The sequence below is a fragment of the Mustela putorius genome, unplaced genomic scaffold, assembly GCF_011764305.1.
Source record: "Mustela putorius furo isolate JIRA1106 unplaced genomic scaffold, ASM1176430v1.1 tig00003858_pilon_pilon_pilon, whole genome shotgun sequence".
NCBI lineage: Eukaryota > Metazoa > Chordata > Mammalia > Carnivora > Mustelidae > Mustela > Mustela putorius.
The window spans coordinates 26,821,408-26,834,966 of NW_025422010.1; the positions used below are offsets into that span (position 1 = coordinate 26,821,408).

General features: G+C 46.1%; 1 protein-coding gene across 2 annotated transcripts in view; it reads right to left on the reverse strand.

The window, feature by feature from the left end:
* B4GALT6 (beta-1,4-galactosyltransferase 6) overlaps positions 1-13,559 on the reverse strand; it is a 65,273-nt gene that overhangs the window by 17,864 nt on the left and 33,850 nt on the right. For both annotated transcript variants that reach the window (XM_004742880.2, XM_004742881.3), the window contains one exon: positions 2,084-2,208. In XM_004742880.2, coding sequence (XP_004742937.1) covers positions 2,084-2,208 — 125 coding nt within the window. The remainder of the gene's footprint in view (positions 1-2,083; positions 2,209-13,559) is intronic.

The following is a 13,559-nucleotide window of genomic DNA, read 5'->3' on the forward strand; positions in this document are numbered from 1 at the left end:
TAGGCCATCAATCCCTTAGTTGTTTTTTTTTTTTAAGAAAAAAAAAAACCTCAAATATTAAGAATCATGTTGGTAGCCCATGTGTAACATAAATCTAGTAATTCTTTTTCTCCCTCTCAGCTCTGTTCTAAGATTGGAATGGGACGTTAGGAAAGTGTAAACAAGTCGGGGGCAGAGAACGGACAAGGATAGTCCTTACTTAATTAGTTAAATATGGCAAATTCAAGTCACCTCTGAATGACGTCCAAATTTCGTCTCCTACCTTTAGCTGCATAGCTCAGAACTAGAAACTCTTCTGAGAAGGGTTTGTGTCAAGTTGAAATAAGAGCAGCCATTACCGTACAGGTTCCTTAATAAAATAAGCTTATTTTTAGATCCTTGAGTTAGCTTACTCCTAGGAACTCCACTTCCAATATTGTTACCTGGTCACTCACATGGAGTTTACCATCTACTAAAATCTTTAAAACAGGAACTACTTCTGTGCGTGATATACCTTTCTCCCAGAAAATGAGAAGAAAACAAACCATAAAATTTAAAATCCAGTGTCTGATACAGACCAATGAAAAAAGAACAAGAATACTTAATTTTTCAATCCCAAATTATTTTACCGTATCATACCATGCACACCGGTGCAGCATGCTGTACCCCACACTGATACGTCTGAGGACCAACTCCACACTACCCCACAGCCGCTGTGATTAATTGTGCTTTTTTCTCTCATTTGCATTCAATATACACACTCATCACCCAAGTAAGAAAAATAATTTATTTGCCTGGGACATTTTTTAAAAGTAGAATTGTGTAAATTGGACCCTATTTTACCTACAAGTGTGAAAAAAGTCAGTCGTGAAATATGAAGATTCATTTATTAATGGAATCTGACCAGAAAACTTTAAAATAAATGATCTGCCAAAATTTGAGCTGGAATCCATGTAAGCAGCTTTACAACTTGTTTGAGGCAAAAAACAAAAACAAAAACAAAAAAAAACAACCCCCAAAACAAACAAACAAAACAAACAAAAAAACCAACAACCAAACCTGTATTTAATAATTTGTCTCAAGACATTTATTTATCTCATAACCTCAATTCAACAAAACCAGGTTTAGGGCTTACCTTAGACAAGACAACATACTCTGCGTTAAGGATGCAGGTATAAATAACACACTTCCCCAAACACAAAGAGTTCAAGGCCAATTAAGTCAGAGGGCTTTTATCTAAATTCTCCTTCTCAGCAGTGATTTTGTGTACAAAAAGACATCTATTTTAGTAAAATATTAGTGCCGAAAAGAGGAATTGAAAACTCTTTCCAAATTAAGGCTATATCACAATCCTTGAGGATAGGACGTATGATTTAATCATATGTAGTTTTAACTTGAATTATGTAAATGCTACTTCCTACTCAAACATAACCGCCTTACCGGAATATGCACCCAACTAGCCAATTTCACAGTACTGTGAGCAACTCTGATTTAAATCACGGTTTTCAATTTATTTTAAGCAGCAGAGGCAGACCTACTCCCTTATAGTTTTTCAAACAAAACATTAATTAAAACTCTGACATGTCAAAAAGATAAAAAAGCTTGTGCTCTGCCTTCTGAAATACCGAAGTTCTCCTTACTGCGCCCCACAGGGACCTCTGAGCCGCCCCGTCAAGGTTCCGGGACTCTGAGGAACCCCGACGTGAGACCCACCTGGACATCCCGGTTCAGGACTTGGTGGGGCTATGCCTGCAGGTGACAGGAATCATTAGGGATAGCAGCAGGAGGCAGAGAAGGAAACAGGAAAATGGGGGAAAAAAGCGGTTTTCCAAGCCAATCTCAAGTGAGGCATTTATTAGCAGGATCTCCACGAGAGGCACACGAGCATGTATTTTGTTAACACGCAGGTCTGGTCAGAGTCTTCACAAAGAACGCTGCTAGATCGTACCTGAACTGTGAACACCTATACATTAAATGCAAAACTTCTGAGGTCTTAAATTTTCAAGAGACAAATGTATTTAACTGTATATCCTGAATCAAATGCACTTTTCCTCACTCAGACGCATAGGAACAATGACATTACTTAGGAAAAAATTTACCTCACCTTCCATCTGGGTTTACAGTCTTTAGGCCTCCAGTGACCTCCTGGCTCAATATCTAAATCCTTGGAGAAGAGTTGATGAATTTCATCAAAACTGATTTCACTTACATTGACATTGAGGAATCCCCCTAGAAGGTCAAACACGTGAAGAACTGTTTTAATATGGAGCAAGACAGACAACAGTCAGTAGAGTGACGGCGTGACTTGGCTGCCAGGACAGTCCAGCACACTCCTGTTATCACCACGTAACTGTTAGTCCCACCCCCTTTCGGTTCTCATCCGGATGATACCTGATACGACCACTCCACCGTCTTTGGTAAATAAGCTGAAGATAAATCAAATTGTTCAATTTTTTTGCTCTGAGTACTACAGTGAATATTTTACTATTCTTTCGGAAATGTTTGCATGTCATTACAAATTAGCTTATTATTGTAATGTTAAAATGTGTTCAAGTCTCTTAAAAGGACTTTTAGTTTCAACATAACCAACATAGGCAGCATGAGAGCACAGTGCATAAGGGGGTTAATAAAGAAGTTAGATTGGCAGGGAGCTGCCGAATCCTACCTTCTGTGCACTAGGGACACTATGGAACTTCTCTGTGCCTCAGCTGCCCTCTCTGTAAAAGTAGATGGTGACACCTGTCTCTCCATGTGGCAGCATCCACTAGACAAAATAGTGCACGTGAAGGATCAAGCGGCATGTTGGCCACAAAGCATGCACTCAATATACACCAGCTGCTGTCACTCTCCTCTACTTCACTCACACTTCTTGAGAGAATTTGCAAACAGAACTCAATGAATTTATATTCTTAGTACCTACGCAGTATCCCCTTGATAGGCAAAAGTGGAAAACCACAGGCTTTTACGATGTTCCTGGCCTACTAGGCATTCGCTCTCTGAATTAACAAACATATTCCCAGAGGTGTTTTTACTAGTAGCTTCTCCGCTGTATACCACTGATATAGGAATGACTCTTGGATGGAAAGCCATTCCATCCATCCACCTGTTAACCCAATCAAAAAGACGAAGAACTTACAGAACTAGACTAAGACTAAGACCTTACAGAACTAAGTTCTGACTCACTCTTCATCTCATGAAATACATACCAACAAATGAGGTTTCCCACTTCAAGTCCTCTGAGCCTGCGTGGCCCTGATTCCACGTATACAACCCTCAGCTCCTCCTGGAGCGAGCCCTGCCCTTCCCATCCCTCCCTCCTCCTAAGTAGGAAGGAAGACCAGCAGCTTCCACGGAGCACCGAGGCAGGCCAAAGGGACAAGTATTCTAAAATATAATGTCTACAGTTCAGAGGGTAAGCTGGGAAAAAATGTACCATCTTCTCACGTCTGCCAGTTCTCCTGACAATGTCTGTGGTCTTTTACAACCAATCACCCAGCCTTTCGTGTGACAAGAGTCACCTGAAGGAAAGAGCAACCTATGAACTTGCAGAGAAAGAGCAGGTCATGACGTGGGACTGATGAGCCCACGTACAGACTCCGCGGACAAACACGGGATCTACCACCATAACCAAATAAAACTCACACAGATAAATCAGATGCACTTAGTGGTGTGCGTGACGGCTAAAATGATAGTCATTAAGCTAAATTACAGACAGTTCACAGAAGTCCCCGAAGCTTGGGGGATTCTTGATGGGGGTGACACTGATTTCTTTGTCGGTGCTCCAGCTTGACAGGGCCTGACCCAGCGGCCATCATCAGCATGGTCAGCAGCTCTCTCCAGTCTCATTCCGTGTAGTTCTCATCTCAAACACGCGTGTGCTGGCAAATTAGGAAGCAAGCTGTCTATCTCTCTTCTCCGTGGGCAGGGCCTGCGGGGGCCGCTGTTTTCCTCTCTAATGCTCCAGGCACCCCGAGTTCACCTCCCCTCCAACTACCCCACCATGCACATTCCTCAGAGTCCCTTGGCAGCCTTCCCGTGTGCTTACAGCTCTCGGCTCTGAAATCCTGATCTCTTACTGGCTGATGGCCGAAGACGACCCAGTGGCACGACGCCGATGCCAGCGGTCACAGTGTTACTATTTGTGGGGGAGGGGGGTGGCGGGTAGAGGACAGGCCTCCAAGACAGGACTGCCACCACGGGGAACACTGAAAATGGGACCAGAGAGAGAGGGGCAAGAAGAAACGCACACTTAATGCGATGGGGTGACGTGTGATGAGACCAACAAACTCTGTTTTGCGGAGTTGCTGCTAAGGCATTTCAAGGTATGATAACCCTTCTCACACCCACCCAGAGGCCCAGCATTTAGGTAAGGACGGGACTTTAGGATTCCTGCCGTCAACTCCTCCTTTGCTTTTCCCACCGCACCTTTTTAAATAATCACGTAGAATGAAGCCCACAAAAAAAGTTAAGCGACCTCTGCCCCAAGCACCCTGAAAGTGACAGGTGCTGGCTCCCTGCCCCGTCTCCTGCTCACTCCACCTGACAGAGGCCTGTCCTTCTCCCAGCTCACTGCACTCCCTGGCGTTTGGAAGCTGTAAGCGATTAACTCTTGTGACTCTACTTCCTTTATGGGGTTATATGAAACTCTAAGTTCAGTAGAAAGGACCCCATGGGTTTGAGTTTCACTTCCCCCAAGTGGGAGCGTGGATGCTGAGGGAGCTACCTGCCAATCCCAGGTGGCAGCAAGTCACCCTGGGTGTCCTTAATTCAGCACACCAGTCCTGTTTCTCAGTACAACTGGCAATGATGAGACAGTGCGTGTGGCTTGCAGCCCCGCACAATGCCCCAGAGCTGCCAACAGCTTCCTAACGCCCTCTGGCAGGCTCAGTCTCCCAGGGAGGGAGCCAGGCCTGCTGGCAGTCTGTGGCATGGCCAGGCACCGCTGTCCACTGCGGCGGTCAGACATGGCCACAGATTCCCCACCCCAAACTGTGGCTGCTGTCAAAGTCAGACTGCCTGCAAAGATGACTGCCAGCAGGCCCCAGCTGAGGTACGAGTACCGGCGAGGCAGCAGGTCTGGAGGAAGCTGGCAATACTCGCCTGCCGAAGTCCCAGCACCCGGCCAAGGTGAGCTGATAACCATGAACACCAGGGCTCGGCTTCCTTTCCCCGGGCAGGGAGAGGGGACGTGGGTAAGGTCCCAGGAGCAAGGAGAGTGCCCTTAGAGGAGGGACACAGGGGGAGGCTGGCTGCTGTGCCTACCATGTTGCTGGTTGGGACTGGGGTGCCGAGCTTGGCAAGCCGGCCAGGTCCCACGGCAGAGGTGGTTCTAGGGGGGCAGCATGGCGCTCCGGGTGGCCAAGACTGCCACATTCCTTGCTGTTGTCACAAATGATCCCCCAGCTACAGGGGATATCAGGAGCCCCGGCCCTGGCCTGGTACAGCAAAACGAATTCTCACTGAAAGCAGGGGCCCTGAAAACATGGTAGCAGCAACTCCCAAGTGCCCAGAGGAGGCTGAAAAACCAAGAGACGATTGCAGGACCCCTGCTCACATGGCCCAAGGCAGAAGTGTGGAATTATCGACATGCCTCCGTAAAGCTGCTACTACGCTCTTGAGGCCTGGGACACATCAGCTCTTGTTGTGCTGGTGGGGGTAAGCCCCGACCACCTAGGGGGTTGGCTGGGATAACCCAGAACGGGAGGTCGCAGCACATGGGTCAGGGAAGAGGCCGCCTCCATCCCAGGTGTTCCCCGTTACTGTCTGTCCGACCAGAACATCCAACCACCAGTGTGAAACGGAAGAGGCAAGTAACTAAACAAGACAGAAATGCTAAGGTTTTCTAGAAAAATCTGCCCATGGGGAGGGGGAGAAGGGTGCCAGTTGGCTCTCACAGGTCTTTTGAACCAGCTCCGAGCTGTTGCTTATAGCACTTAAGATGCCTGCCCTCGCCATTTGGCCAAAGACCCCCAAATTCACAATTTATACAAAAAACAGCAAACAAAAAAACCACCCAAGGTAGTGAAGCCCTTTTTTACTAGGGACATCCTAGGGGACACCGGACTTGTCAGCACAGCGACAGCACTCCCAAAGGAACTGAACTACCCACACAGGAGATGAAGACAAACAAGGGAAGAGACTCCCGGAAGAGACCACTGCCACTGGCCTCCAGGGTCCAACAGGGATAAGGGGAAAGCAGCTCCGCCTCTCCTCACTTGGGTCTCCTCGGCTTGGCTCCAGGCCCATCCACCCATCACAGCTACTACAGCTCAGGTTCACTGGGAGCGGACAAGCCCAGATGAAGCTCCCCTCCTCCTGGGGAAAACTGGGATGGATCACTGGGCATGAGGTGCTGACCATCCTGCTTCCATAGACAATCCCCCACCCCTCATCACTTCCAACCCAATAATCAACTATTTTTATACAATAGGCAGAAATCAGAGCTCATATGGGGGCCACTGTAATTGCTAGGCATGTTACCAGGCTCAGGAAAGGCTGCTTCCCGAGTTAGGGGCCTACCAAGCTGATTTACTGACCCCGTCCCCACTGGACCGGCAGAAGGACCCCCATGCCTCCCTGCGGCTTGCCGGGCTTCTCTCTACACTGCTCAAATGCTCTCAGGTGGGACACTTTGCAGACACGACGTGATACTTGGCAGGAGTGCCCCAGTGCCCTGTATAATCTTCCACACCTGCCCAAGCACCAACAGCACATGGATGAGAATGATCTCTGCCTCATCCCCAGGAGAACAACCCCCAGGGCCCAGCCATCCAGCAGGAACCTCCAACTTATCTTGGCTTCCATGATGAAGCAGCTCGAGTCCACCACAGGGGCAGTGCATCAGGGCCATCACACACATGTGGCTCTCCGTACGTGCACTTCTTCACTCGACCTCCAATGCATCTGCCTCCGTGCCAGCCCTCTAGAGTCCTAGTCATGGCAGTGTACTTTCGTCTCCCTGGAGCTCCCCTTACAAATCACTGAACACAACACCCCGCACCCATCTCTCTGCCCCCTCACGTTAAAACCAGGCAGAATCTAGCCACATTATATGGAGCCGAGGTCTGCTGCTCTCCCTCGCTGGAACTGGGCTAGGGACCACCGCATGGGGCACACAACGATTTATGAAAACAAATAGCAATCTGTCAACCGCCCTGCCGAACACACGAGGCTGTGACACCAAAGATCAGCCCTCACACAACAACAGGATTCTCTAGCACAGACAGTTCTGGATAACCATTCCGTTTTAGATGACCTACTGGCCAGGAAAGTGGCTGTGTGTGCTGGCAAGGCCCCCATCTGCTGCGTGTATATTAAATAATTCTGGAAAGCGTCAGACAAATTTACAAATGATGGCCCATAGGTACAAAGTATTCCATAATCTCACCCAAGTGTTTCATCAAATACTTACTTTAACCTTATCCAGGGGTGTGGGTTTATTTTCTTGGCTAGATCCCAACGAATGGGGAGGGCGGTTATGGACAGCATTTCAAATTATTTGTCTACTAGGACTGTTGACTGGCGTTTTTGCTTTGCTCAAGTGTTTCATGAACTAAGTGACCAAAACCCTGACAGTGGTTAATCTCTACTGTCCAGATACTGCCTATGATTTTCCCTAAAGATTAATGCCTGGGCATCACTGGGTCAACTGTGATGAAAAAAAACAACTACTGTTCTTCTGAAAAGCAGCTCTGTTTTTCTGAATTGTTGCCTAGGCATTTCAAAGAATGATAACCCTAGTCATACCCAGAAATTGGACACTTAGATAAGGACTTGAGTTTAGGATTTCCACCAAAAATCTCTGCTTTGCTTTTGCCAGGGCACCTTTTAAAATTACTACTTAGAATGATGCCCACAAAAAATTTAAGTGACCTCTGCCCCAAGCACCCTGAAAGTGATGGGTGCTGGCTCCCTGCTCTGTCTCCTTCTCACTCTACCTGAAACAGAGGACTGCCCTTCCCCCAGCTCACTGCACCCCCTTGCTTCTGGGATCTGTAAGTAATTAAATCTTGTGACTCTGCTTCCTTTGTGGGGTTATACTGAAACTATAAGTTCAGTCAAAAGGACCCCATGGGATTGGATTTCACTCCCAAAGTGGGAGTGTGGATGCTGAGGGAGCTTCCTGCCAATCCCAGGTAGGTAGCTTGTGCCCCTCACTCAGCAGCTCATAATCTGTATATTCTTACACCAGCTCCAGCATCTCAATACATGATATTGAGGAAAAGACCCCAAAGCACAGAAAGTGAAGGGAAAGGGGCATATTATAGAGAATGGCCAGGAAGAGGCACTGTGCAGACGAACTATTCGTGATGTGGTTTCCAAGCAAACCTCAGGAGAAAAACAACTCTCAAAATGAGCCTGACTTGTGGTCCTCCCTGACCACTACACCCACTGAAGCTACTTTCATCTCCTTTACATATTGGATGTCCCTCCCCTTCAGGTGCCACTCAAAGAAGCACTTCAGTGCACTGATACCAGGAGAGGTCACATCTCTCTTTACTTGTGAAGAAGTAAGCAATCAGCCAGGCTAGCCCCCTTTATTTCATTTGTTGAGATTTCAAGGGCAACTGGAGAGGAAGGACCCATTGAGCTCCACAGAGAACCCCCAATCTTCATGCCGCACCTGTGCTAATCTGAGCTCTTCCAATGAGAATGTGTGCTCATTCCCCACTTAGAAATTAAAAGGTCGAAAAATAAATATATTTGCTGAAATCAATGTATCTAGTAGTTTCATCAGCACATAAATAACATAATTTATCAAATCTTATTTTCACCATTCTGAAGGTAGAACTGGGGTTAGAAAGGAAAGATCTGGGCCTCAGCTGGGATCAAGTGGAAGAATGAAATGGAGTGTAAGCTACCCATTTGTCCTGCCAACTAAGCCTGCACACCAAATTATTTTATGTGTGAGAAAAACATGGTTGCATCATTGGTTATATATGTCATTTACTATAACTTCTTAATGCTGAATTAGCAAGACATGCAATAATGCCACACAGTTTGGAAACCTAAATGGGTCTGGGGTCCATTAGGTATGTGCAGGCCCAAACCATAGGCTCATGGTAGTGTGCACCATATGGTATCGCATGACATGACTTAGGATACTACTTTTTCTATTAAAATGTAATTCTTGGATGCCTGGGTGGCTCAGTTGATTAAGTGACTGCCTTCGGCTCAGGTCATGACCCTGGAGTCCCAGGATCAAGTCCTGCGTCGGGCTCCTTGCTCTGAGGGGAGTCTGCTTCTCCCTCTGAACCTCCCTGATCTCATGCTCTCTCTCCCTCTCAAAAAAAAAAAAATAAATAAAATAAAATAAAATATAATTCTTAAAAGAATAATCAATACATATGAATTACCTACATTTACATTTCTTTTACATTTCAAGTAAAATTTAAGGCATATATTATCTCTAGCGAGGGAGTTGTTTTCCCTATAAATCAACATCTTTCAATGACTCTTTCACTCGGCTTAGGGCCTATTATCTATTTCTTGGTATCTAAAGCCTAATTCTGGGTACTCTGGCTTTTTATCACCACTTTACCCTCAGGGCGTCAAATGCACATAGCCCAATGATCTGATGACAAGTGTTGAGAAAGACCTGAATTTCCTGAAGAAATATCCCATCGGGTGAATTCCACCCCAAAGTCAAAATATGATTTTTATGGTAAGAGAGCCCATTGTCTCCTCTACCCTCTGGACGGCTGCCTGAACACAGCTCAAGGCCATTTGGTTACATCAGTCATCTTGTCCCCAGTCACCCACTGTCCCCTTTGGAACCAACACCAGAAACTGCCAATTCCCAATGGGGAATTACTTAGGCTTCTCAACTTCTGGAATTTTTTTAAAAAGATTTTATTTATTTACTTGAGAGAGAGAGAGAGAACAAGCAATGGAGAGGAGTGGGGGGGGGGGCGGAGAGAGAGAAGCAGACTACCCACCAAGCAGGAAGGCCGATGTGGGGCTTGAACCCGGGACCCATAGATCATGACCTGAACTGAAGGCAGATGCTTAACTGACTGGGCCACCCAGGCGCCCAAAACTCTGGAATTTTATGTCTGTTTACACAAGTAATTTCGTACTCAACTACTCCTAAAGTAACCAGATTTAAGAATTCTTCTTTTTTTAAAAAAAGATTTTATTTATTTATTCATTTGGAAAGCATGCAAGCAGGGAGAGGTGCAGAGAGGGAGGGAGAGAGAGAATCTCAAGGAGACCCTCACTGAACATGGAGTCCGATGCAGGGCTCGATCTCACACCGTGAGATCATGACCTGAAACCAAGTGTCGGACACTTAACACCACTCATGAACACCCCAAATCTAAGTATTCTAAACACAGAGTGGTTTTTAGCCCCACATGACCAATGCCTGGACACTAGATGGATGAATGAGCAAACGAATGAATGAATGGGTAAGAAGGGTAAAGCTGGCCGTGTCCAAATCCTGTCTCACCTCTCTTTCTTCGGCTTCCTTTCAACCTGTGCTTCTACCCACTGGCTCCATCAAGTGCTAAAATATGCCTATAAGACATTCGTGCAAAAGGTGCCCCCCAAGTACATGACCCCAAATAACAGCTCCAAGCCAGCCCAAGTTCTCACCCCCTGATCCTGCCCACAACACACAGTTCTTAACACCTGACTTCTTCCCTTGCTATAGTTTTCTCCTGCTTTACTCTGGATGACTAACTGAAACCTGATTTTTGTCCCCACCCAGGCCTTCTAACCACCCAATAGGCCCTTGTTTCAGTCCAGAAGTTCTCACAGCCTTTATCACATTCTTCCAAATGATTTTCCTAGTCCTTGACTGTTAAGAGATGTCAACCTCCTCTATTGTCACAGTGTACAACTATTTATTTCCTCAACTCTGAAACACACATTCATTTATGTTTTAGCATCCTGATATAAGGATATACCCCATAATGTGTGCATTTAATGCATTGCTTCTTCCTTGTTCCCAAAAAGCCATTATAAAATTAATGGTGTGCCTTGTCAGGAAAATATGAGATATCAAAAAAAAAAGAAAGAAAGAAAGAAAGAGAAGAAAAGGAAAGAAAATATAGTATGTCGCATATTCCTCCAGTGATTTCCAATGTATTTTCTAGAACCATTTCACTGCCAAGAAATTTTCATGTGTAGCACCTCGGTGTTTTTTCTAGAATATCTCCCCACTCCTCATCTTAAATGAAAAATTATTCTTCCTTTCAAACTGTGCTAAGTGCTCACTTTCCTAGGTCTACCCTCGTGGAGTCAGGGATAAAAGAACGTATTCCACAGACTTATAGCTACAATTAAAAAAAAATGTTTACTTTGTTCTTTCATGTATTCACCTCCTTTCACGTTTATGACTGTTAATCATACCACCTTTTAAAATCCAGCCTTGTTTACAGAGTCTCCCCTCCCTGTCCATCAACCCAGATCTGTAACCCTAAGCATCATGGTCACCTAGAACGATGGGCACCATCAGAGCTGAAAGCCAGTCACCTCTGGCTTCAAATTCTCTCTGCTACATCCTCATTTTCCCCATCTAGCTGGCTTCTAATACGCTCACTAAATTTGGTGGTATGGCTAAGAATCACCAGGCATGGCTGTTTAAAATGAGGGTCACTGGCCCCGTTCTCAAAGCTCCTATGTCAGTAGACACCCCTGTGAACAAATTTCAAGTGTCTGAACGGCCCACCACTGAGTCCTGCCTTCCAGAGGAAGAAGCTAGAACCTACTTGCCCATCCTCTTTAGCAGAAAGGAGCAGTCATGTGACCAACCGCACCAGCAGGAGCATTTAAGCAGAAGACAAAACCATGAGGACAGGGGCACTTTACAAAACTACCTTCTGGTAAAAGGAGTGACAGAAGCTTCCAGTTTTGGGTGGGGGGTACTCTGATCTCCAGACCTGAGCACCCTGGGGGAAACTGTGACCTCTGCCAAGTGAAAGCGAGAGATGCTTCAGCAAGAGTCTAGGTCTCATCACAGCTATTCAGCCTCTAACCCTAACTCTATGCCACCCAGGTTTTCTGAGGACTGCCTGGGATCTCTCCACAGATTCCCTTTCTCCTCAAACCAAGCTAGACTGTATTCTGGGATGTGCAGCCAAAAAACCTGACCTTCCCTGTGGATCAGGGGTTTGACTTAGAGGCTTACATTTCTAACCAGTATCCCAAGCTGATTCTAGTGCAGATGATCCCTGGACCACACTCAGAGAAACACAGCTCTATGAGCTCTACCCCATCACAGCCCTTTATAAGGAGCTGAATGTTTGTGCCTCTAAAATTCGTATGTCAAAATCCTAACCCTCAACATGATGGTATTAGGAAGGCGATTAGGTCATGAAGACAAAGCCTTCATAAACAGGGTCAGGAGTCTTATAAAAGAGATCTGTGTCCCCACGTGGTGGAAAGGGCGAGGGATGTCTTTGGGATCTCTTTTATAAGACTCCTGACCTGACACACCTGATCAATGATTGTCCATGCTTGAATCCTCTACCCAATAAATACCACTAAAGAAAATCACATCAGCACACTAATCTCATCCTTAGTGACAGTACCTAATACACTGCCTTGAACATAGGAAGCTTTCAACAAAAATAAGTGTCACAATATTTGTGCATTTTGACCCCTCAGGGAAGGTGAGGGGCTCTTTTGGCTAACCCGTTAGTCACCTTTAACTTGTGGTTAGCTGGCTCCACTTCTCATTCCCTACAACAACTTTTTAAATATTTACTTCTCCCTTTCCCACTGCTCAGTCCTAGATCAACCTCTTAGATATATGTGGCCTCCCACTTTATTAGGAACACAGAAGCAACTGGCACAAACCCCCTTAACTTTCTCCACCTCATCTCCAAATGACCTTTCCTCTTGCCTCAGGGGAGAAGTGGTCCTATTTTCCAAGGCTAATTCCTGGGCCTGAGCATATTTCTGTTTCCTATACATTTCTCCAGAATCTGGCTCTGTGGATACCTCCCTTCTGCTCCCTTCTACTTCCCATCTCCTGTCTTTCTGTAATGCCTAAAACTCGTTCAGTCCACATCTTCCCCAAGAGTTCTTCCCTTGCCACCACCCCCTCCTGATACCTTACCTTCTCTTTCCCTTTCCCACCAAACTTTTTTTTTTTTTAAACTGACTGGTTTGTACACACCTCTGCATCACTTCTCCGGACAGTATATGTTGCCTCTTACCTGACCCCTCTACTGACGCTGCGCTGGCGGTGGTCCCCACTTTCTTCTTGCTCAATTCTATGGCTCCTCACAGGTCTTCCTCCCACCTGCTCTGAGGTGCGTCACAAGACAGAACACTCTCTCCTTGAAACTCTCTTCTCGTCAGCCTCTGGGACACTGCTCTGTGACCAACTGTTTCCCTTTATCTGTAGATGCCCCCTTACCCCCACAAGTGCTGGTGTTCTCCAGAGACCCACTCTTAGCATCGGTCTCACTTCCTCTATTTCCAACCTGGATCTCTCTGATGAAATTCAGACCCCAGATCAACTCTTCCGAACTTTAAACAGAACGGGCCCAACACTAACTTCCTCAGAAACGTCCAATGTGTTGTTTATCCTGTATTTCCTGTTTCCGTGAACAGTCGCCAGGTCAGAA